General features: G+C 50.7%; 1 protein-coding gene across 3 annotated transcripts in view; it reads right to left on the minus strand.

Annotated features, from left to right (window-relative positions):
- The window catches only part of LOC135240871 (cytoplasmic protein NCK2-like), a 46,589-nt gene that overhangs the window by 12,415 nt on the left and 11,410 nt on the right, over positions 1-22,764 (minus strand). For 2 of the 3 annotated variants that reach the window (XM_064310881.1, XM_064310883.1), the window contains exon 2: positions 1,033-1,274. In XM_064310881.1, the coding sequence (XP_064166951.1) occupies positions 1,033-1,258 (226 nt within the window). In that variant the 5' untranslated portion in view covers positions 1,259-1,274. The remainder of the gene's footprint in view (positions 1-1,032; positions 1,275-22,764) is intronic. The other variant, XM_064310882.1, reaches the window with a different exon arrangement.

A 22,764-nucleotide genomic window follows, 5' to 3' on the forward strand; every position in this document is an offset into this window, starting at 1 on the left:
GATAGAACAGTGTAGAGAGACAGGAAGAGAGAGAGGGAGAGACGTGCCACAAAGGTCGGCGGTCTGGCCCACGGATCAACGCTGACAAACAGCACTGAGCATGCTCACAAGCCGACGGAGGGCCTGCACGCCAGCACCAACACGCCGCCGAGCGCAGTGACCGCCAAGCTCCACCGGGCCCGTTTACAAGCGTCTCTCAGGGGTGTGGTCACTGTGGACCCCCCCCCCACCCAACCACCCACCCTCCCAGTATCTCTGAGGTTCTACCACCTCTGAGACACACCTACGTCAAGCCAAATATGGCAAATCGAGAAGCGGAAAAGCAGACAACCCAGAAGTGACCCTGTCTGGGACGAACAGACAGTGTGATGCAGTCAGAATAAGGAGAGTCCGCTAAGGCTGAAGGTGCCCACTGAAGCTCTTTCTGCGAGCGTGCTGCTGCCATTATTTAAATGAAAAGCAATCTCTGCCACAGCTTGAGACTCATCATAATTGCTACATGTCCTTAAGCACAGACACAAAGAGTCAATCAGTGTGAAAACCTTTATAATGCACTGGCTTTCTCCTGCAGAGAATTACTCTCACACATACCCGCACACGCACACACACATACCCGCACACGCACACACACACACGCACGCACACATACCCGCACACGCACACATAGCCGCACACGCACACACACACACAGCACGCACGCACACAGACAAACACTTACTCACACTCATACACACAGATACACTGAGATATAGGGGCAATGGAGTACTGGGGTACAGGGGTATTGGGGTGCTGGAGTATTGGGGTACAGGGGTATTGAAGTGCTAGGGTATAGCGGTTCTGAAGCACTGGGGCATTGGTGTATTAGGGTACTGGAGTACTGGGGCACTGCAATATTGGGGTACTGTAGTATTGGGGTACTGGAACACTGAAGTTCTGGGGTATTGTGGTACTGCAGTACTGGGTTACTGGAGCACTGGGGTATTGGGGTACTGGAGTATTGGGGTACAGGGGTACTGCGGTAGGAGTTCTTACCCAGTGTGTCCTTTATGTTCTTCACCAGAGAGGCCTTCTTCAGGCTGTTCTTGCGCTCCACGTAGTTGGAAGGGACGTAGCCCGTCTTGTTGGAGGCGTTCCGCACCCTCCACCACGTCTTGGAGTCGTCCAGCAGCCAGAGGCGCTCGTTTTTCCGGATGTCAAGTTCCTGGTCCTGCTGGGCAGCGTAGTCCCACTTGGCGATGACGATGACCTCCTCCGTCATCTTTCATGGAGTCCTTCTGAAACAGAGAGGAGAGGGGTTACTGAGGAGGGTTACCATGGGGGGGTTACCATGGGGAGGGTTACCATGGGGGGTTGCCATGGGGAGGGTTACCATGGGAGGGTTACCATGGGTCCCAAGTCCCTGACAGTAAATGATAGCACCGCCCACTTCGGGGTTTATGAAGCCTCACTCAATAACCATTTGTCCAGCATATATTCTTATAAGATCTACAAGCTGAATTACTGAGATCTAAACGATGTGCGTAAACTGCTTCTGTACAGGAAAGGCACTGAGGCCTTCACCAATGCATCAGGAGCAGTTCCACACAGACTAGATGAAGCCTTACAACCAATGAATAAAACATACACAACGCGACATACACAGCTCTAAAAAAAAGAGAGAAAGAGAGAGACCTTTTACTGTGATACTGTTTTATGTATTATATAAAGAAATATTATTATTGTTAGTTTTTGTTCCTATTTTTCCTCCATCAAGATTTGGTAATACAATTGTACAATTTTGTCATGTCAATTAAGCATACTGAATTGAAAGAAACTGAATTGAAATGAGAGAGGGAAGACAGAGGAGAGATAAGGAGCGATGTTTTCATTTATGTCTACATTTATCAGTACAGTCTTACGTCCGCCTAGTATCATATTTCATTTACATGATCTGTGTTTGCTTTGGTAATACTACTTTGGTCGTCATGCCAATAAAACGCCGCTGAATCTAACTGTGAAACTGAGAAAGAGCGAGGGAATGGCCTTCAAAAGAGCTCGCTCCAACCCTGCCCCTGGTGGAATGTTCAGCGCTGGAAACAGTAACCGTGGTGACAGGATGCTTCCTGTCTGCTGTGGCCCAATCACCCCAACACGAGCGCAGGCACACCACCCCCGGGTCCTCTCTCTCTCTCTTTCTCCACTCAGAGCAGAGAGATGACAACGCTAACGGCTCTGTACCCCTCCGCGCAGAGACCCCCCGTCATCCTCACACCAACGAAGGCCGTCGTTGGGCCCACACACACTCAGTATTTTCCTCACTCGTGCATCAGTATCGCCCGAGCGCTGAGCTCTCTCTCTCTCACGGAATGTAGTGTTTATAACCTCGGGGTGCCTAGCGACCGTCGCCGGGCCAGAGTGTGATCCAGAGAGGGGTCTCCAAACACAGCCACCTCGCCCCAACAGGGGGGCTGGGTGGGGCGGCCTGAACTTCTCCCTCTCACACACACACACGCACACAACCATGCGCTCACTACACACACACACACACACACATCACACACGTATACGTACAGAAACTACACACACACACACACACAAGCACACACACAGAAGCACACACACTCCGCACCCACCACAGACCTCACGACAAAGGCATTCTAGGACTTACAACACACACAGGAATCTGTAAGCTCACCTGCACAAAGCACCCATTGTCTAGGTGATGATGTCATCTTTATGGGACGGTGCTATCACACCTGCTATTCACCAGCCCGGACAGGCCCTGCATGGGGAGCCTGGAGCTCGTGTGTGACCTCACAGAAGCGCCTCGGGCACAGAAAGAGGAGGAATTCCTCCTTTACGGCGGATGGAATTCACGCTTACATTCCTGCTTCACGCCCCAAATCGCTGGGTAGGACTTCTTTCCTCTTTCAAAAACACACAGACCGTACGCAGGATTGCCAAAGTGCAGAAATCATACGACCAACCCTGGGATGAGGAATATGCTTCTTTTAAGCCATTTGAGACACGTTTCCTTACACTTTAAGATGTTATGGATGGGGGTTATGAGGGTTATGGTGCCCCATTTTGACCAGGCTTGTCATACACAGAAAGCAGTTCAATAATCAACAGGATTCTGGGATGTGTGGGGGAAAGAGGTGAGCTGTGTGTGGGGCAGGGGGTGCATAAAATATTTTCTGAATATCAATTAATCAGCTCCACCCCGCCCAAACAACCCCTCATTCCTCCCCAAACAATCTGCTAAACTAATCCCCCTCTATCCCTCTAAAGCTCAGTGTTATTCAGCTCCAGAACCCATGCTAAGCTCCTCAGGTTTACAGATTTAAAGGGGAGGGGAGTTATGCAAGAATCTGGCACCCAACAGATAAATTCACATGGCCAAGTTAAAAAAAAAAAGGCGCTTCTTTACAACTAAATGTCACGGAGGTGCGGTATGAAAAGCTTTGAACAAATTCCAACAGCCCCCTGCAAATCCTAAATCTAATTCCTATTCTCCTGAGGAAAAAAAACACAATAACGAGGAATACGATTTATCTACAGTAAAAAGCATTCCGTTTTTTTTCACTTTTTCATAAATCTGGCAGCTGAAGAGTCCAGGGGAGCAGACTGCGCCCCGGAGTCGTTAGGATGATTACACAAGCTCCTTCACAGCGGCTCAGAGGGTGCCGATAATGACTGGCTGTTTACAGAGGGAAAATTATTATTTTTTTAAAGAGATCGTCATGCCAGCAGTAAACCCAGAGGCACGCTGAGTCAGGCCTTCCCCCCCCAGATTAACGTCACTGCGTGGAAGGATCCGGCTTCGGATTGGGGGGGGGGCGGCGATAACGAGCCGAAAACAAGCCCGAGTGCCACATCTTCACCAGCGCTCGCTGTGAATCCTGTCTGCGGAGTCGTTTGCTCTGGCCTGACGGAAAAAGAAGCGCTCCTAAAACAGGAAGGAGACCCAACCCATTACTGCGCTGCAGCGAGACTCAAATCACAACCGGGGGAAAAAAAACTGACCACAGACACCTGGGGTGGGGCTGATGGAGGGGAAAGGGGGGGGGGGGTGGCTCTTCAGCAAATGGGTCTTTATTTAGGGCATTTAGCAGTAAGAGGAGATCTAGGAAAGAAGGGAAGGAGAGGGGGATAAAGAGAAAGAAAGGATGAAAAATCGTTTGGTCCAATGTGCTATGGGCTCATTCAGGCCCTGTGACAGAGCTCCGCCAGAGGACTCATGACCCCAGCACATGAAGGTAGCTTGGCCGTAATGGAGCTCTGCCTGTGGACCCACGATGCCAGGTTAGCTTGGGCCCTGTAACAGAGCTCCACCAGAGGACTCATGACCCCAGCGAGTGTATGTTTAGCTTGGGCACTGTAACGGAGCTCCACCAGAGGACTCATGACCCCAGCGAGTGCAGGTTTAGCTTGAGCCCTGTAACGGAGCTCCACCAGAGGACTCATGACCCCAGCATATGCAGGTTAGCTTGGTCCCTGTAACGGAGCTCTGCCTGCTGTGGCTGTTAAATGAGCACAGCTGGAGCTGTAACAGCTCTGATGGCAGTGTGGAAAATGCAGGGGGGGTGGTGGTTTTCAGAAGACGTGGAAAGATCCTGAATCAGCAGGAACGGAACGAGCGAGTCACTGACCCGCCTCTGCGGATGCGTCTCTACAGCGTTCCGCTGGTTTGGTGACTGGGGCTGAGGAAAGAGACCCCAGGAGCACCTGATCAGACGGGAGTGAGGAGGGATCGCCCGTGAGCGGGCATCGCCAGGGGCGACGAGGGAGACCAGCTGTTTTCCCCCGTTTTTCCCCACGTCACGTAAGACACACAGAATGAGAGCCAGGACACGCAAAGGAAAAGAGGAGTAATCTTCCATCTGTTAAAGTGGGGGGGGGAGGGGGGGGGAGAAAAATGTATTTCATGCCAGGAGAAAACAGTGCTTTATCAGCTGGTGAAGGAGAAATCAGTTTCACAGAGTGAGATAAAGCCCTGAAACATTAATCCCCCACACAGGCAGATCATAACATCTCTCAGTCTGTCTGTTAATCTGCACAGAGCCCTGCTCTGCAAAAGGTCTAAGCATGACCACCCTCCCCACCCCCCCTCCACCCTACCCTCCCCGCACCTCTATTCTTCACCAGCCAAGGACCATGTTTCACCATTACATTCCGCTACAGTGGCACCTCTAATGGTTAAAGGAGGTACTGCAGTTTGTCTCAACGACTGCTCTTTAACCAACGCGACCACACTGACTGAACACATTGTGACCGTACGGTGCTTAACAAAGCCACCTGCACACTTCCTCCACCACACAGATCACCACTCCCCAGTAAAGGATACATTTCTCAAGCCTTCCTAAGCCCTGACACTGTACTGTACTGTAATGCTGGTGGGGTAAATGTTACAGTAAGGTTGGAGCTGTGCGGTACTGTAATGCTGGTGGATGTGTTGATTAAGCGTTGCTGAAACGTTGGAGCAGCGTAGTACGTCTAGTGTTGGAAGTGCAGTCATGCGGCAGAAGATTACAGCTGGTTTGAAAGCCAGTCAGCATCGTTCTACGAATTATATCACGAGAGGATACTGTGGTGCGCGGGGTGTGTGTGTGTGTGTGTGTGTGTGTGTGTGTGTGCGTGTACATGACTGAAGAGGGGAGAGTGAGTGTGTATGTATATGTGTGTTTGTTCTTGTGCACTTGGAGACCATTGTAAAAGGAGCCCTAGATGGAATATAACATTTGCACAGTGCAATCTTTGTGCTTCCATGTAATAAAACACAGAGCTCAATTTCCATTCTGTAGTGACTCTGTTCAGCGACCTCGCCCCCCCCTCCCCACTTCTACTTTGCTTTCAAATTTGTGGTTCAGACTTGTGGGTTTTGACTCGTTACCAAATGTGGAAGCAGTTTGTAAAGGGAGGGAGGAATGCTTCCCAGAGTCTGATGTATATTTAGAGCGAAGGGGGGGGGGGGGGGATGAAGAGAACGCCAGGACGTAAACAAAGTCCTTCTAATGAACACAGGAACGGCAGAGAGACGCGTGTGTGAGCGAGGAGAGAAACACCGCGCTCAATAATTCAGCTGTCTTCCTCTCTCTCCCGAGCTCTGAACGTCTGCTACAGAAACACCGGCCTGCTCAGCTGCGTGTGAGCCAGTCCACACACACACACACACACACACACACGCACACGCACACGCGCACACGCGCACACGCGCACACGCGCACACGCACACGCACACGCACACGCACACGCACACGCACACACGCACCACGCACACACCACACACACTCACACACGCACACATACGCGCACACACACGCACACAAGACACACACACACACACACACCACACACACGCACACACCACACACACACACACACACACCACGCACACAGAGACACACAGCACAATCACACCACACGGCACAGCCCACAGCACACACACACTGCACTCGCACACGCACACACACACACACACGCGCACACACGCACACAGCGCACACACGCGCACACGCAGCACGCACAGGCACGTCACACACGCGACACGGCACGCACGCGACGACACGCGCAACACACGATCATGCACGCACACGGCATGCACACGCACCAAGCACGAGCACACACACGCGCGCAACAACAACACGGCGGCCGCTCGCACGAGCACGCACACGCACAGCAACACACGACGCTGTAGCACTCATCTGCAGGGTTTAAAGCACTTAGCACTGTGGAAGCCCTGCTGGGCACGCCACTGATCTCGGGCAAAGAGCAAAAAAGCAGCACGGCTGTCAAAAGAGAGAGGGAGAGGGGGAGAGAGAGAGTGTGTGCGTGTGTGAGAGGGAGGGGGGGAGAGAGAGACAGAGAATGTATGTATATATGTGCATGTGTGTGTGAGGAAGAGAGAGGGAGAGGGGCAGAGAAAGAGAAAGAGAAAGGCTGTGTGTTTATGCGTGTAAGAGAAAGAAAGAGGGAGTGAGGGAATGTCTGTGTGTGTGCACTGTGGGTGCGTCCCTGTGTGTTTATGTTGATGCTGTACTGCGATACTTAAGGCACTGGCTCATAGCTCCAGCATTGTGAAATGATACCTGTAGTGTCAGTTACACGCAGCTGCTTTGAAAGCTTAGGTGCATGCGCTGTCTGTCAATGTCAGTTTGCAGTGCCTTCTGGGTCTTCTAGAATCATGCGACTCCTGACCCCCACCCACCCATCCACAGAAATTCAGGAATGTGTACTACATTACCCAGAATCCATCTTGGCTGATGTATGATGGATTTGTATTGGAAGTCATGGTATGTGAACCAACCAGTGCACATGATGACACAGTTGTTGAGCATGCCAGTGACGATCGCGCAGTTTGATAGTGACGCAGTTAACATGCCGTTTAGTGGCAGTTAGTGACTTTACATGACAGTTTGACAGTGGCCAGTTGACATGCACAGTTTGACAGTGGCACAGTTTGACAGTGACGCAGTTTGACAGTGACGCAGTCTGACAGTGACGCAGTTTAACAGTGGCACAGTTTGACAGTGATGCAGTTTGGCACAGTTGCAGCACAGTTTAAAAGCAGTGATAGGCAGTTTCATGACGCAGTTTAACAGTGGCACAGTTTGACAGCGACGCAGTTTAACAGTGGCACAGTTTGACAGTGGCACAGTTTCACAGCCGCACAGTTTGACAGCAGCACAGGGGTGCAGGCCGGAGCACGCCTCACAGGAATGCAGCTCGGCGACACTGGGACACGCCCCTCCGTCGGGCCCGCCCACCGACCCCAGGTGTGCTTCTCAGACGCTGGCTGATGTTGACCAGGTAACTGAGCAACCACCAAAACACCAAATGTCACCTGTACACTGAAATGTCAACCGTGCAGTGCTCACACCGCAAAACCAACACCTAAGGGCTAACACTGCAATATCAACCCAGGAGTGCTAACACTGAATGGAGTTTACAGGATCCTAATTAGCAACTATTTGTAAACTTCCTGGTCAACAGCACGCCAGTACCTGATCTGACCCGATGTCACAGACCTAAAATACCTTCGGGTCTGCCTGGTCCTGGTCTGGATGCATATGTCTTTACCAAGGAGCAAATCGGTCTTAAACTAAGAGCATCTATATAATGCCACCAAGCCCCTCTTCCCAATATCTTGCATTGTGCGTTATTTTATGACACAGTCGAGGCTGCTTTCAAACTCTCTCCATTTCCTCTCTGTCCGAGCACCACTCACAAGGAGAAGAGCCAATACCGAACTCAGACTGCAATAAACGGGTTCTTTTGTGAGCCAGCGTTTAAATCTAGGTCAGCGCCTAAAAAAATCTATATTTCTTGGATCAATTATTATATTTCATTTTTCACAGGATGAAATTTGAACCTGCTAGGACCAGTTTATCCCACCTCCGACCATGAGCTTTGTGGAGCAATCAAATTTACTACAACGACAATAAAACACGAATGTTTGAAGAGGGAGGAACAAATGCAATTAGCCAAAGACCAAACAGCTTGGTGAAAAGCATGCCGAACATGGCGTTGACTCAGTTGTGCAAAAATCCAATAACGTGCCTACACACTGGAAGTTGACGGAGAAATGGATTCTCAAATAGCCGCTTGGGAACGAAGGGAGCGCCTGATTCTGGAGCAAATGCTCTCTGAGCAGAGACAGGCCTCAAGCAGTACTCGGGCGGCCCACCATCAAAGGCGTCGAAGCAGCACTCTGGAGGAGCGGGTTCTCCACGAGCGACGGCGTCAGAAGCAGCACTCTGGAGGAGCGGGTTCTCCACGCAGTCAGACAGGCCCCGTCAGAAGCAGCACTCTGGAGGAGCGGGTTCTCCACGCAGTCAGACAGGCCCCTTCAGAAGCAGCACTCTGGAGGAGCGGGTTCTCCACGCAGTCAGACGGGAGTCGGACCCTGCTTTCGAGCACCTCCCTGACGAGCGGTTGCCAGTCAGACTCTGACAGCGCTGAGCTGCGTTTGCTGACGGGTTTCGGGGGAAGGGGCGAAGCGCGGAACGCGAGCCTGGAGCTGGGAAGCAGCAGGTGCGCACTGCGGTACGGAAAGAGCGCGTGTTTTGGGTTTTTTTTTATTGGTCTGGATGCCGCGTTTGAACGCTGCAAGTTCTAAACCCGCAGTGACCGCACTTGCATCCAAGCCAGATGGGCTAACAAAGTTAGCTTAAAATCAAGCCCTTGTTCATCACACCTAAAGAGACCACACCCATTAAAGCCACAAACATTCTCCAAGCCAAAAACGGACATGTAGCCTGACCTGGGGGTGAAGACAAGGAGAGTCTCTCTGTGACACAAGAGAGGGGTGGGGCCAAATAAGAGAGGGGGGGGTGGGGCTGAGTAGTTGGCCCATTTCTCTCACACTTAAGGTTGTCCTTGATGTTCTTCATTTTTATGGAAAGGGTGGAGTACGCCATCAGGCTCAGGGGTGGATGTAGTTGTGCATTAGTCTCCTATGACTAAAGGCCACCCCTCTCCTCCAACACACAAATAGACCAGTGGAGAGGGAACCAAGAATGACTCAGTCACTCCCTCAACAACAATACTGAATTTAAAAAAACAAAGTGACATTAAACAGACCCGAAATGAGTGTCACGTAGACTACTCCATCCTTCAGTGACCGCTCTTTGGGTCACGTATGAAAAGACAAGCCAGATTAGATTGTAAGATTTCAAATCAAGATTTTTGAGCAAACCGGTTTTGCCTGAGGCTGAACGACTGTCTGCTCGCTGCGGAAATGAGGCATTTCTGAGCGACACAAAATGGCCACTGATTCACCCACCGGCTGCTCAGAAGGGAACTCAGGAGCCCTATTTAGGAGTTCAGTACCAGTGTCTCAAAACCCTCTTCCCCTCTGCACATCCTTCCTTCCACCCCTGAAGCTCTCAGATCCCATTAGCGACCTTCAAGAACCAGAGCTAGGTCCACCCACTCGAGCGCGTAGCTTCAAACCCGCCGCTCAAGCGTGCTCAAAATGGGGCAAGGCAGGCCGCCAGAAAGCCCCTCCGCCTGCCGCGGAACTCCAGGAGACGGCAGGCGAGAGGAGAGACCTCAAACTACGCGCGGGGCACCGCCGGAAACGGCAGACCGAGGCTTCAGAAGCCGCGCGGCTACCGTTCCGCGCCGATAAGAACCTCTTAATTAGTCTGGAGCCGCATAAGCAGCCGCGCGTCTGCGCTCGGCGCCAAACGGCTGCTGAGCAGAGAGCGCCACCGGGGACTGCCGAAATTCAGCTTGGCGGCCCAGACGGGCGGCCCAGACGGGGGGGTGGGGGGGCCAGGATACGAGCCGCTGCACCCGAGAAGGCTTCACCCAGCCGACAGGCTAAGAAGAGCTAATTCCCCAGGGACCTGCAGCGTCCATGATGTTGACACTGTGACATTCCGGATGATCTGAAACTGCATTTTCCCCCCACAGAATAAAATAAAACTGCAAACACGGCAGGCTTTAAAATGATCATTGTGGACTAGGCGGCAAAACAGCCTTCCTTAGCAAGACAGAAGTCAAGGCCTCAACTCTAAATATATGGCAGGAGTGCAAAGGGTATAAACTGGGTGCGGTGGGGAGGGAGGGGGGCAGTGGGGTGGTTTCTGGTCACTGCGCTCAAGACACATGAACATTTTGAATGACTCAAGGGCACAAAAAAAAACTGTTCCTGCAGAAGTGTGAGCATTTGAGAGGCATTTAACACGCACCCTGAAGGAAGTGGGGATGGAGAGATGCAAAAACAAATTAAAAAACAGAAAAGTGCAAATAGAAAAAGAAAGGAAGAGAAAAGGTTATGAGCCGTTAAATCCCAGCTTTGCTGCTCTGCCCGTCTGTCCACCTGCCCCCACCACCAGGACTACTGAGAAGCATACGGGGGGGGGGGGGGGGCACTCACAGGTCACAAGGCAACAGTAAAATAAATTTCAGGCTAAATGACACCAGGAAGCTTTAAGCTGAACGAGTGTTCAGCTCACTCAGCGTTCAGGGGTAAGCTGCTTACACACCCAGCACCCATTTCACTGCAGGGGGGGTCAATGCAGCCCCCAAAAACCAGCCCCCAAATCACCAGCGTCAACGTCAGGGGAGTTACCTTGGTCTCGGCACTCAAACTCTCGTACAGGCACACACACACACGCACACACACACACACACATGTACACACACACGTACACAGCACACGTACACACCACACACCCACACGTACACCCCGCACACACACACACACAGACACACACATGACAGCGACAACAGGCACACACACACACACACACACACACACGTATACACACACACACACGTACACAGACACACACATGCGCGCAGACACACACACACACACGTACACAGACACACACACACACACAGCTTCCACTGAAGTGTTCAGAGCAATGCGGCCCAAGAAACCCAACACCGAGGAACGCACATCAGGTTCCGACAACAGAAGCGCGCCTAGCGAATGAATCAGGAACGACGCTGCCCGACCATTAAATGATTCAATTAACAAAACAACCAGAGGCAGTCCATCAAACGGGGAACCTAAATCAGTGCAAAGCCAGGCTACCCTCATTTAATGATGCAACAAGAGTTCGTTTAAATGCAATTGTCAATTCAGACCTTCAGAACTCTCATTTTGCTTAATTTCAACACAGAGAAATTAACCGCCCTCCCACACACCGCGCTGGGCTGACTCACTCAGGACGAAGCAGGAAGTGGGACCTTCAAACGCTGGAGGGGTTCGTCCCCTCTTCCTGTGTTACACGCCTCAACTGTCGGGCGCGCTCAAATTCACGAGCGCAGCGGGGGAATCACAATAAGGTAATTAAAGACGGGGGGGGCCCTGCGGGTCTGCGTTTTTAATAAACAGGGTGCGAGGTCCGATATCCCAGCATGCCGCCGGGTTATGAGCAAAGTGTGAAGAGCGGCTTGATGTTGGACGGCTGGTTTGTGAGACAAACGCTTTGCAAAGAGGAAGGGGAATAACCTAAAGATGAAGTATGCGTTTGTGGGTGTGTATGTGCCTGTGTGTGTGTACAGGTATGTGTGAGTGTGTTTGCCTTTGAGGGTGCATGTGTGTGTGTGCGTGTGTGTGTGTGTGCATGCCTGTGTACAGCCGTCCACACTTTAGGACGGTAAGATGAAAGATGAAAAAGGCCATCCCCTGTGCTTTGCATGTAATACAATCACTTCAATACATCACTTCATCAGAGGTCTGTGGTGATTGCGTATCACCACAGACCTCTATACACACACACACACCGTAATGCAACTCACACAGACCTTAGCCGAACCGGGCGATAATGTAATTCAGCCCGTAATTCCTAACCCACCCTCCGACCCGCCTTTGTCTTGGCCAGCATCACCGTGACAACGCACGCACGCTCACACGCGCTATGCTGCAGTACAGTGCTGCTACCGTGTGCCAACCGTGTTTGACCCCCAAAGGTGGTGAGGGCCAACCCCACAGTCACGCAGCAGAGGCCTAGGCTACAGAAGTGGGCGTATATGTATAGTACCTAGCTAGCATAACTAACGAATAAGCTGCTACAATATTCTGTTAGCTGAAATAGTGCTGAGGATACTGCTCTCAGTAGTGGTTTAATCAGGAATACTTCTGTCTCTGCTGGTCGGGAAAGACAAGACAGAAACAGTGAAAGGCATCGTTCACTGGGCACCACACACACCGGAGGATAATCTGCCTCAGAAACGAGGGATGAGGGATGTTCCTGAGATGCAACATTTTTTGCCAGCAGAGTCTGTTCTGGGGCCAGACGCTCAGCAGTGCTTCTCAATGAGCAGCCGTTTATGAATGGGGAAACACACACTGAACACCCGCCACTGACTGGCACCGCTAAACACCTGTCAAAGCTAACAGGTTGAGCTCCTGTTTGTTCTCCAGTATAGCAGCTCGTTCCGCATTCCGGCAAGAAGCCGCCGGAATCTTGGCAGACCCCACCCCTCGCCACGCCTCACGACCTTCTCTGCCACTGCAGCGCTGCAGTTAGAGTCTGAAGTGGACCTGCTGTGTATGTGTGTGTGTGCGGTGTGTGTGTGTGTGTGTGTGTGTGTGTGTGTGTGTGTGTGTGTATATGTGTGTGTGTGTCTGTGTATGTGTACTTTGGCGCGCTTGCTTGTGTGTAGTGTGGGTGTGTACGTGTGTGACCAGACGCAGTGTGAGTGGTGTGTGTGCAGAGAGTGTGTGTTTGCGTACGTGGGCGTGTGTATGTGTGCGCAGTGTGGGTGTGTACGTGCACAAGCAGCCGCCATATTAAAGCAGACCAGCGATCGGACAGGAAGTGTGGGCGGGACCCCCGTATGACTGGATGTCTCTGAAGGCACTGTCCTGTATGACATCACATTCCTGCTCACTGTTTCAACGCTGCCCCATCTCTCTGGCACCAGAGTGCACACACACACACACATGCACACATGCACAAGCACACGCACACACACACACAATCACACACACACACACACACGCACACACACGCACACGCACGCACGCACGCACGCACGCACGCACGCACACACTCCTCTCTCCTCGCTGTGACAGCAGACAGAGGGATGCTCTCCTGTCACTCAGCTGTGATGTGGCGTCTCAGTGTCTGACAGTTGAGCTGGAGACAGTGTGGAGTCTGCCTACTGCTGACATGCTCTACAAGAACGCTTTTCCACATACACACATACATACCACACACACACGCGAACACACACACACACACAGTGTGGAGTCTGCCTACTGCTGACATGCTCTACAAGCCCCTCTGCATCAAACGAGTCACATCAACAAGAACGCTCTTCCACATACCACACACATACACACACACACACACACACACACACACACACACAGTGTGGAGTCTGCCTACTGCTGACATGCTCTACAAGCCCCTCTGCATCAAATGAGTCACATCAACAAGAAAGCTCTTCCACATACACACACACATACCACACACACACACACATGCACACACACACACAGCACGCGAACACACACACACACAGTGTGGAGTCTGCCTACTGCTGACATGCTCTACAAGCCCCTCTGCATCAAACGAGTCACATCAACAAGAACACTCTTCCACATACACACACACATACCACACACATACCACACACACACACACACGCGAACACACACACACACACAGTGTGGAGTCTGCCTACTGCTGACATCCTCTACAAGCCCCTCTGCATCTAATGAGTCACATCAACAAGAACAATCTTCCGCACACACACATGCGCGCGCACACACACACACACATACCACACACACACACAAACCAACAGCGTGCGTGACTAACCTTTCTCTCTCACACACGCATATACACACACACAAACATACCACACACACACATATACACACGCCCGCACACGCACGCACACAGAGGGGAAAAACGGGGTCACGTTTTCTCTGGGTTCTGTGACAGCAGATGACAGATGACAGAAAGCGGAGTGGAATAAACCCTTCCCTCCGCCTCATTACAAAACCAAAACTTCCCCAGAGTCGCGTGGAAGACCTGGCCTGCCCATTATATTTCAGTTACGTTCCCCATCCCCCCCACAATCCCCTTCGATGCCTTCAGTCACTGCCCAGGAGAAGCCTGTCAGGACAGCGCCAAAGTCGACTCAGACATCACTTATTCCTTTAATAGGCGCACCGTATCTCGGTAAACTGGTCTGGATCTGTCCTCGGAAGGTTCCAGAAGGTCCCAGACTGAAGGCCTCCAGAGTGTGGGGTGGGGGGGTGAGGGGGTGGGGCTTTCAGACCCAGTGCAGGACCACAGGGGCATCCCCGAGCCACAGTCACAACATTGGGAACTGAAGAAGGGTCCCCGTGGGAGGCCTTTATCTGAAATACTGCAACATTTTCCATGCCACCAAAATATCTGTCTCAGGTATTTGGGACACAACGGTTTTTTTCATAAGACTGCAAATTTTTGGTTGAAAATTCTCGAGGTTTGGTGCAGAATTTATTTTACAGAATTTAATAGTTACAGTATTTCAAAAACATATTTGTTCCCTGGTGTGCTCTCTGAGGATGAACAGGCATGTGACTGCTCACACACACACACACACACACACACACACACACCTCTCTGTGAACAGCCACGTCCAATCCCTGGTGCAGCTTATGTCAATAACACTGTCAGTGAGCATTGCCCTTCAAGTCGAAACTCCGCCTCCAAACGGCTTCTGGCAGCATGACCCTTAGAGAACAGCCTTCTGGGAAATGAGTGTGGTCCTCGGGGAGGACCGCGTGCATAGCCTACGGTCAGCAGCTCTCCCGAATCGGGCTAGTCCCAACACATCACAAAGCCCAGGGCTCTGGGGAGGGAGGGGTCAGAGCAGAGGGGTCCTACAGAGCTAACAGGCAAGCGATGTGTTTACTCTTCTCATCTAAACACGGAAAGGCTCAGAGCAGAGAAGGACATACACAAGAACATCTCACAGAGTAAAGAACTGTGGAAAGGCCCAAAGCAGAGAAGGACATACACAAGAACATATCACAGAGTACAGAACGGTGGAAAGGCCCAAAGGCCCAAAGCAGAGGAGAACATACACAAGAACATCTCACAGAGTAAAGAACTGTGGAAAGGCCCAAAGCAGAGAAGGACATACACAAGAACATCTCACAGAGTAAAGAACGGTGGAAAGGCCCAAAGGCCCAAAGCAGAGAAGGACATACACAAGAACATCTCACAGAGTAAAGAACTGTGGAAAGGCCCAAAGCAGAGAAGGACATACACAAGAACATCTCACAGAGTAAAGAACTGTGAAAAGGCTCAAAGCAGAGACGGACATACACAAGAACATCTCACAGAGTAAAGAACTGTGGAAAGGCCCAAAGCAGAGAAGGACATACACAAGAACATCTCACAGAGTAAAGAACTGTGGAAAGGCCCAAAGCAGAGAAGGACATACACAAGAACATCTCACAGAGTAAAGAACTGTGGAAAGGCCCAAAGCAGAGAAGGACGTACACAAGAACATCTCACAGAGTAAAGAACTGTGGAAAGGCCCAAAGCAGAGAAGGACATACACAAGAACATCTCACAGAGTAAAGAACTGTGAAAAGGCCCAAAGCAGAGAAGGACGTACACAAGAACATCTCACAGAGTAAAGAACGGTGGAAAGGCCCAAAGGCCCAAAGCAGAGAAGGACATACACAAGAACATCTCACAGAGTAAAGAACTGTGGAAAGGCCCAAAGCAGAGAAGGACATACACAAGAACATCTCACAGAGTAAAGAACTGTGGAAAGGCTCAAAGCAGAAGAGTAAAGAACAATTCAAAAAGAATCAAAAGTTGAAAAGGACACTTGAGAGATACACAAGAGCAAAGAACTGTGGAAAGGCTTAAATTAGAGAAACACAAAAGTAAAGAACAGAAGAAAGGCTCCAAGTAGAAGAGGACACTAGAGAAACAGAAGAGGGAAGAAGAGAGAAAAGGCTGAAAGTAGAGGAGGACGCGAGAGAAACAGAAGAGGGAAGAACTAAGGAAAGGCTGAAAGTAGAGAAACAGACGAGGGAAGAACGGAGAAAAGGCTCAGAGTGGAGAGGGAAAAGATGGCGGAACGCACAGAGGAGCGACACACTGAGCTCACGGGGAGCAGATCCGGACGTCTAATTAAGGAGATCACTCTAATTACGAGTACAGAAGAGCACCAGGCGCTGTGCGGTGCGGCATTCCCACTGGAAGGCATTAACACACTCATTACTGAGGGAGAAGAGGCTCTTCCTCATGTCAACACTGAGCGTCGAGAAAAAGACAACTCACTCACACACAGGGAAAATGAAGTACGAATCCAAACAGGGGCGCGTGTCCCAAAAACCAGAACGGGTTCTTATGGAAATATGAACAGGTGAAGCATTATTAAAACCATACACCCTGTCCCCTTTATCTCCAGAGACGAACAGAGCCCTTCCACTCGTTACAGACAGGAAGAGGAAGTTGTCGTCCTGGGGACCTTTTCTCAGAGTCACGAGAGGCCATTAGCACGAGAATCACAGGCCCCGACCTCATCCTCCTGAGCTCACGATTAGCACTGCAGTCGCTGCATAAACACCTTCAGCTATTTCTGCCTTTCATCCCGGGAGGCTAACAGGGCATATTTTTACACATTATCTGTTTATACAGCGGACTATTTACCCAGGTAATTTGGGTGAAAACCCTGCTGGGCTGTAATTCCCAACTCCAGACACTGGGGCTATAACCTTGGAGCCCAGATCCTTAACCAACCATGACCCCCCCCCCCACGCCCCGCCCCGCCCCGCCCAGCCCCAGACACACACACGCCACACACCCCCCCTTACACAGGTAGGATGACGTGTTATCTGTGAAACGTCCTATCCTAGGTGTCAGACCGGAGCTCATGTGATGGTGTGCGGGCCAAGGTATGTGACCAATCCTGCTGTCCAGCTTTTTCCCCTCAGTCGGTAAATAAGAGAGAGAACTGAAAGTGAAAAGGAGAGAACGCAGCGCACGCATCAGATCACACCGTTCCGGTAAATTCCAGGCTCGAGGAGCGCTCCTTCGGCGTAGATCACAGCGACTGAGTAACGAGAACCTACAGACGGGCCTGGATACGAGCTCAAAATTCAGCGGATGTTATTTTGGGAAGGAGAGGGGGGGGAGGGTGTCAGGTCCACATGTTTGTTGTGACACTGTTGAGATTCATCATAATTGAGGAATAAATCCCAGATGGCAGCGTTATCATCTGGTTGAGCGCAGCGGGTAATTATGACTGCCAAATGGCCCCCACGGTACGGTAGCCTCCTCAGGCCAAAAACCCCCTCTCCTTTTCCAAACGGATGTGACCGATCCTACACAACAAACGCAACTCACGCTTCACACAAAACTGCATCTTCCTCCACCCTCAGTGATGCAGATATAATGCATCGCGCACCACAGTATAAACAAATAATAAAAAATTACCAATCCAATAAAATGAATTGTGTCACATTTTCAGAATGGGGTTTTATAAATGTTATGTGATGTCATTCTTCATAAAGTGGAAAATGGACTGCATTTATATAGCGCTTTTATCCAAAGCGCTTTACAACTGATGCCTCTCATTCGCCAGAGCAGTTAGGGGTTAGGTGTCTTGCTCAGGACTTCGACGCCAGGCGGGGTTTGAACGGCAACCTCGAGAACACGGTCTACTCTGAGCTATGTCGCCTCATACATGTCAAGCATTACATTTGCTTTTGGAATGGAATGCTTTTTGACCCTTTAATAATGGCATTAAACGTGATTCTTCAAGCCTTTAGGACAAACTGCATATAGGAGAAGCTGACAGATCATGCGTCTCCCATTTTAATCCCCGCTCTTGTGTAGCGTGTGCTAGAATGGGCATGGGAAAGGAACACCATGGAGAATCTGTTTTTTTTAATATTCTATTGCTCCAAGGATCCAGCATTCAAATAACTGAACCTCTGCTTCCTAAACCTAAAGTTCAGTAGCAAAATGTGAATTATTTGTTTAACGCAGAACAGGCCACCCTACAGTACATGCTGTTTTAGCCAGGGGGCAGGAGGCCTGGCTGCGTGGTATAATGGTGAGGGAACTGGGCTTGTAACTCCACAGGTTAGTCGATTTAATTCACAGGGGGGATGCTCCTGTTGTACCCTTGAGTAAGGTACATAACCTGAAGCGCTAAAGTACTAGTAAACTATCCGGCTGTATAAACTGATTGTGTTTGTGTTAGATTAGATTAACCGAGGGGGGGGGGTGAGGGGGGTTATGGTTGAACTACCCAGGTGTAATCCACCCCGGCACCACAGCTGATATTAAGAGTCATTAGATGAACCTGCAACATTAAGCAGCACTCAGAAGGTACTAGAGGAAGAGCCTGAGGACCTAAGACCTTACGAAGCAGGAGGCTTTCAGGACGTGGGGTCAGGTTCACCTGATAAACCACCTGAGTGTTAGCACTAGGCCAGGTCGGCCTGCCGTGTAAACGGTTCATATGGCATCACGTTCTTCAACAACCGATTGCGCTAGGATACCCCGAAAAGGGGTGTTAGACCCCACAGCATTCCAAGCAGCTCTCCTCTCTCAGAAGCGACATAGCTCAGGAGGTAAGAGCGGTTGTCTGGCAGTCGGAGGGTTGCCGGTTCAAACTCCTGCCCTGGGTGTGTCGAAGTGTCCCTGAGCAAGACACCTAACCCCTAATTGCTCTGGTGAATGAGAGGCATCAATTGTAAAGCGCTTTGGATAAAATGCAGTCCATTTACCAAGACCAAGGACAGAGTCAGAGTCAGGTGTGGGCGTGGTCAATGCAAAGCCCCTCCCACAGCCAAAGAGTGAAGAAATAAGAAAGGCTGAGGGAGGAGTACAACGGCACGGTGGTGCAGCGAGTAGTGCTGTCACCTCCCAGCAAGAAGGGTTCGAATCGAGGCCGAGAACCTCCCTGTGTGTCCAGGTACCCCCTCCCACAGTAGAGAGACATGCAAGTCAGGCTAATGGGAGACTCCAATCTGTCCTTTGGGTATGAACGTATGTGTGAATGAATGAATGAATGGTGTGTGGGCCCTGTGATGGACTGATGGATAGATGATGAGGATGATGGAGGAATAGATGGAGGAATAGATGGACAAAAAAGGTAAATTCTATCAGCATGGAGAGGAGCATGCAGTTCTTGTTCTATTGAGACTTCAAAGATGTGCACCAAAAATAACTACCAGCATTCTATTTACAATAGTCATCAAGAACTATGCCCTATTTATGCCAAGTAAGACAGAAGAGGAGAATAATTCAAGTTCTAAAGAACCAGATTTGTGGAACACAGGTCTTCCCAGCACAAAACCAGAAAATAAGAGATAAATAAGAGACTGGTTTTGGTTTTGGCTAAACAGAGAAATGGTTTTGGTTTCACCACATTGTCTATGTCAAACCCAGGTAGGAAAGGAACACTTCACCAAAGAGTCAAACACTTGACTATACAGGAACTTGGCAGTTCGTACATGACATCACTACCTGTCTAAACACGGGCATGATTGTCAGCACAATCCTCACCATGTCCAGTAATTGTAGCTGGGGTGTTTTTTCTGAAATAAAAGACAAAGCCACAGATCTACAGGCTGTGGTGAGGAACTGATTTTAATTATAATAATTATTACATTACTTCTGAAACAGTTACAGCCCAGAATGTAATCGAGAGACAGACTCTGCTGTATATATTTTCCGCGCTCAAGTCCACGGGAGGAATTACCCGGCAAAAGAGGAAGAAGAAAAAAGAAAAAAAAAAAACAGCACGACTGACCAGCAGTTTTACGGCAAAGTGCCCTGAAATTACCGACCGTTCTGGAGCAACGGGAGCGGATGTTAATTTCACAACATTAGCACTTCCTAAAAAACACAGAGAGGCGTGTGCCAAGGGCAGCCAGACTGGCCTGCCAGTGCCCGGAACACAGATTTAGTGTTGTCATGTTTTTGGGGGGGTGGGGGGGGGGGGGGGTGCGGGGGGTGCGGGTTGGGCTCTGCCTCGCTGGCGGTAAAAATAGCTTGGCTGCGTGCTTCTGAGAGAGGAGAGCTGCTCGGAATGCTGTGGGGCAGACTTCTGGAAACTTCCAATGCTCCCGACCGAAACTTCGCGAGCAGGCACACACACACACACACACACACCCCACCCCTCCCCCCGACGGTGCCACACACCTCCTGTAAACAACCCTCCCACCATCCCCAGCACCCCACGATAAAGCAGCTCTGGTAGCAGTTAGAAAAGTGGAGATTTTTCTTTTCTTTTCTCTTCCCCCCGTTTGTCTTTTGCCTGTTTGTTGTTTAAAACTCAGAAGCCGAAGTCGCGCTGTGACACCGAGCTGCCACACGGCCCGCGCTCCGTGAGCTCAGAGAGAAAAAGACCGCGGATCGTTCTGTCGGCTTTAAGCGAGCGAAGGGAGACAAACGGCGTCTTCACACCTTCGTTCGCCTCCTTTCGTCAGCTAAACGGGAGGCCATGTCTCATACACACGGGCGGCAAACAACCGTTCTTCTGGGAGAAGATCAGTCACCCACCCCGATCCGTCACCCCCCGCAGGCCCAGACGATGACAGATTGGGCATATCACCCCCAGCAGCAGGCCCTAATCTAGCAGGACACAGAAACACAGTCAGAGTCCCAGGGCTGGCACGTTCCCATACATCACTCGCCACATAAAGGCAGTGTGGGGGGGGGTGGTCCTTATTAAGGCATCAACATGCAATCAGACATTGTGCAACATACCTCAGGGTCTCCATACCAGTGACTCTCTCCCACACTGAGCTGCAGTGACTCAGTATCTCCTTGTCTCCTCCTCAGTGACTCTCTCAGTCTCCTTCTGACACTTCAATGCAGTGACTCTCTCTCCCTCTCTCACACAAACACACACACTGCAGTCTCTCTCTCTCTCTCTCTCTCTCTCTCACACACACACACACACACACATACTGCAGTGACTCTCTCTCTCTCTCTCTCTCTCTCTCTCTCAGTCTCCCTCTCACACTGCTCTGCTCAGTGACTGTCTCTCACCTATGATTACACAATGGCAAATCACAGGGTGATAATGTCACGCACAAGGTTCAGCCGATGTCACATTCGCAGATGCCGCAGAATGGGCGGGCGCCTTCGCCTCTTAACGCAGTTTCGCTCTGCAGGTTTAACCCTTTCCCCCAACGCCAGCCGCAGGGGACGATGGCTCAATCGCACTGATTTCATCACCTAGGCCTACATCTCAATTTGGTCCCAGTTTTTTTTTTGTCTCCTCAGGGCAAATCGTTGAAACTGTTATATAACTTGTTTATGTAACGTCTTTCCATACGCGCGATGATCCCAGAGCGCCGTATCCTGATTGGCTACACAGAATCTGATCCGTGAGAACATTCTCTTGCGGAGCTCAATGTCAAACGTAACCTGATTTGTCGATTGCTATGTTTACCGTTCCCCCAAAGGGACCTAGGCACACCTGTACAGAGGCTCGCAAGTTTCTTACATCACCATTTTTCCAAAAACGCATTGCATTGGAGCCCATAACGGTTTAGCCGCTCAATTTTCGAGATCGAGCGGGTACGCTGGAGCAGGGGCCGCGCTCTGGGCTGCACTCACAGGGGCAGGGGATGGGGAACAAGGCTGGCCTTCACCAAAACCCACCCCCAGCATGTGGAGGAACTCTACAGGGACTAGAGAGACAAACAAAGCGGTTTCCTGCAGAGCACACTTTTTCCAGGAAAGGCTCTGATCCCTGAAAGAGTCCCACAGGGGTGAATCAGGGTCCCCTGAATGTCTACGGGGGGGGGGGGGGCCTTTCAGAAAACAGCAGCGAAAAAACATACAGTCCTAATTCTTGAATCCAGAGCCATGGTCCTCAACCAGGTCCCACAACATGACATCCACTTCCTGTCCTGTGACATCCACTTCCTGTCCTGAGACATCCACTTCCTGTCCTGTGACATCCACTTCCTGTCCTGTGACATCCACTTCCTGTCCTGTGACATCCACTTCCTGTCCTGTGACATCTACTTCCTGTCCTGTGACATCCACTTCCTGTCCTGTGACATCCACTTCCTGTCCTGAGACATCCACTTCCTGTCCTGTTAACTTTTGACCTTCAGGGCAAGGTGGGGGGGATGATTGGCTGGGGTGAATGCTCCAGTTCACACACATCGGACCATGGGGCTGTGTGTGCAGGAACACGTTAACCCAGCTGGGCATATCCCTACTGCCTGAGCAAAGCATTTCAGCCATTACAGACACACAGCTGAAAATAAATCTGCTTCTATGGGCTTATACCAGCAGGGAGCGGAGGGATCGCACCTGGGAC

Source organism: Anguilla rostrata, chromosome 15 (assembly GCF_018555375.3).
Source record: "Anguilla rostrata isolate EN2019 chromosome 15, ASM1855537v3, whole genome shotgun sequence".
Taxonomy (NCBI): domain Eukaryota; kingdom Metazoa; phylum Chordata; class Actinopteri; order Anguilliformes; family Anguillidae; genus Anguilla; species Anguilla rostrata.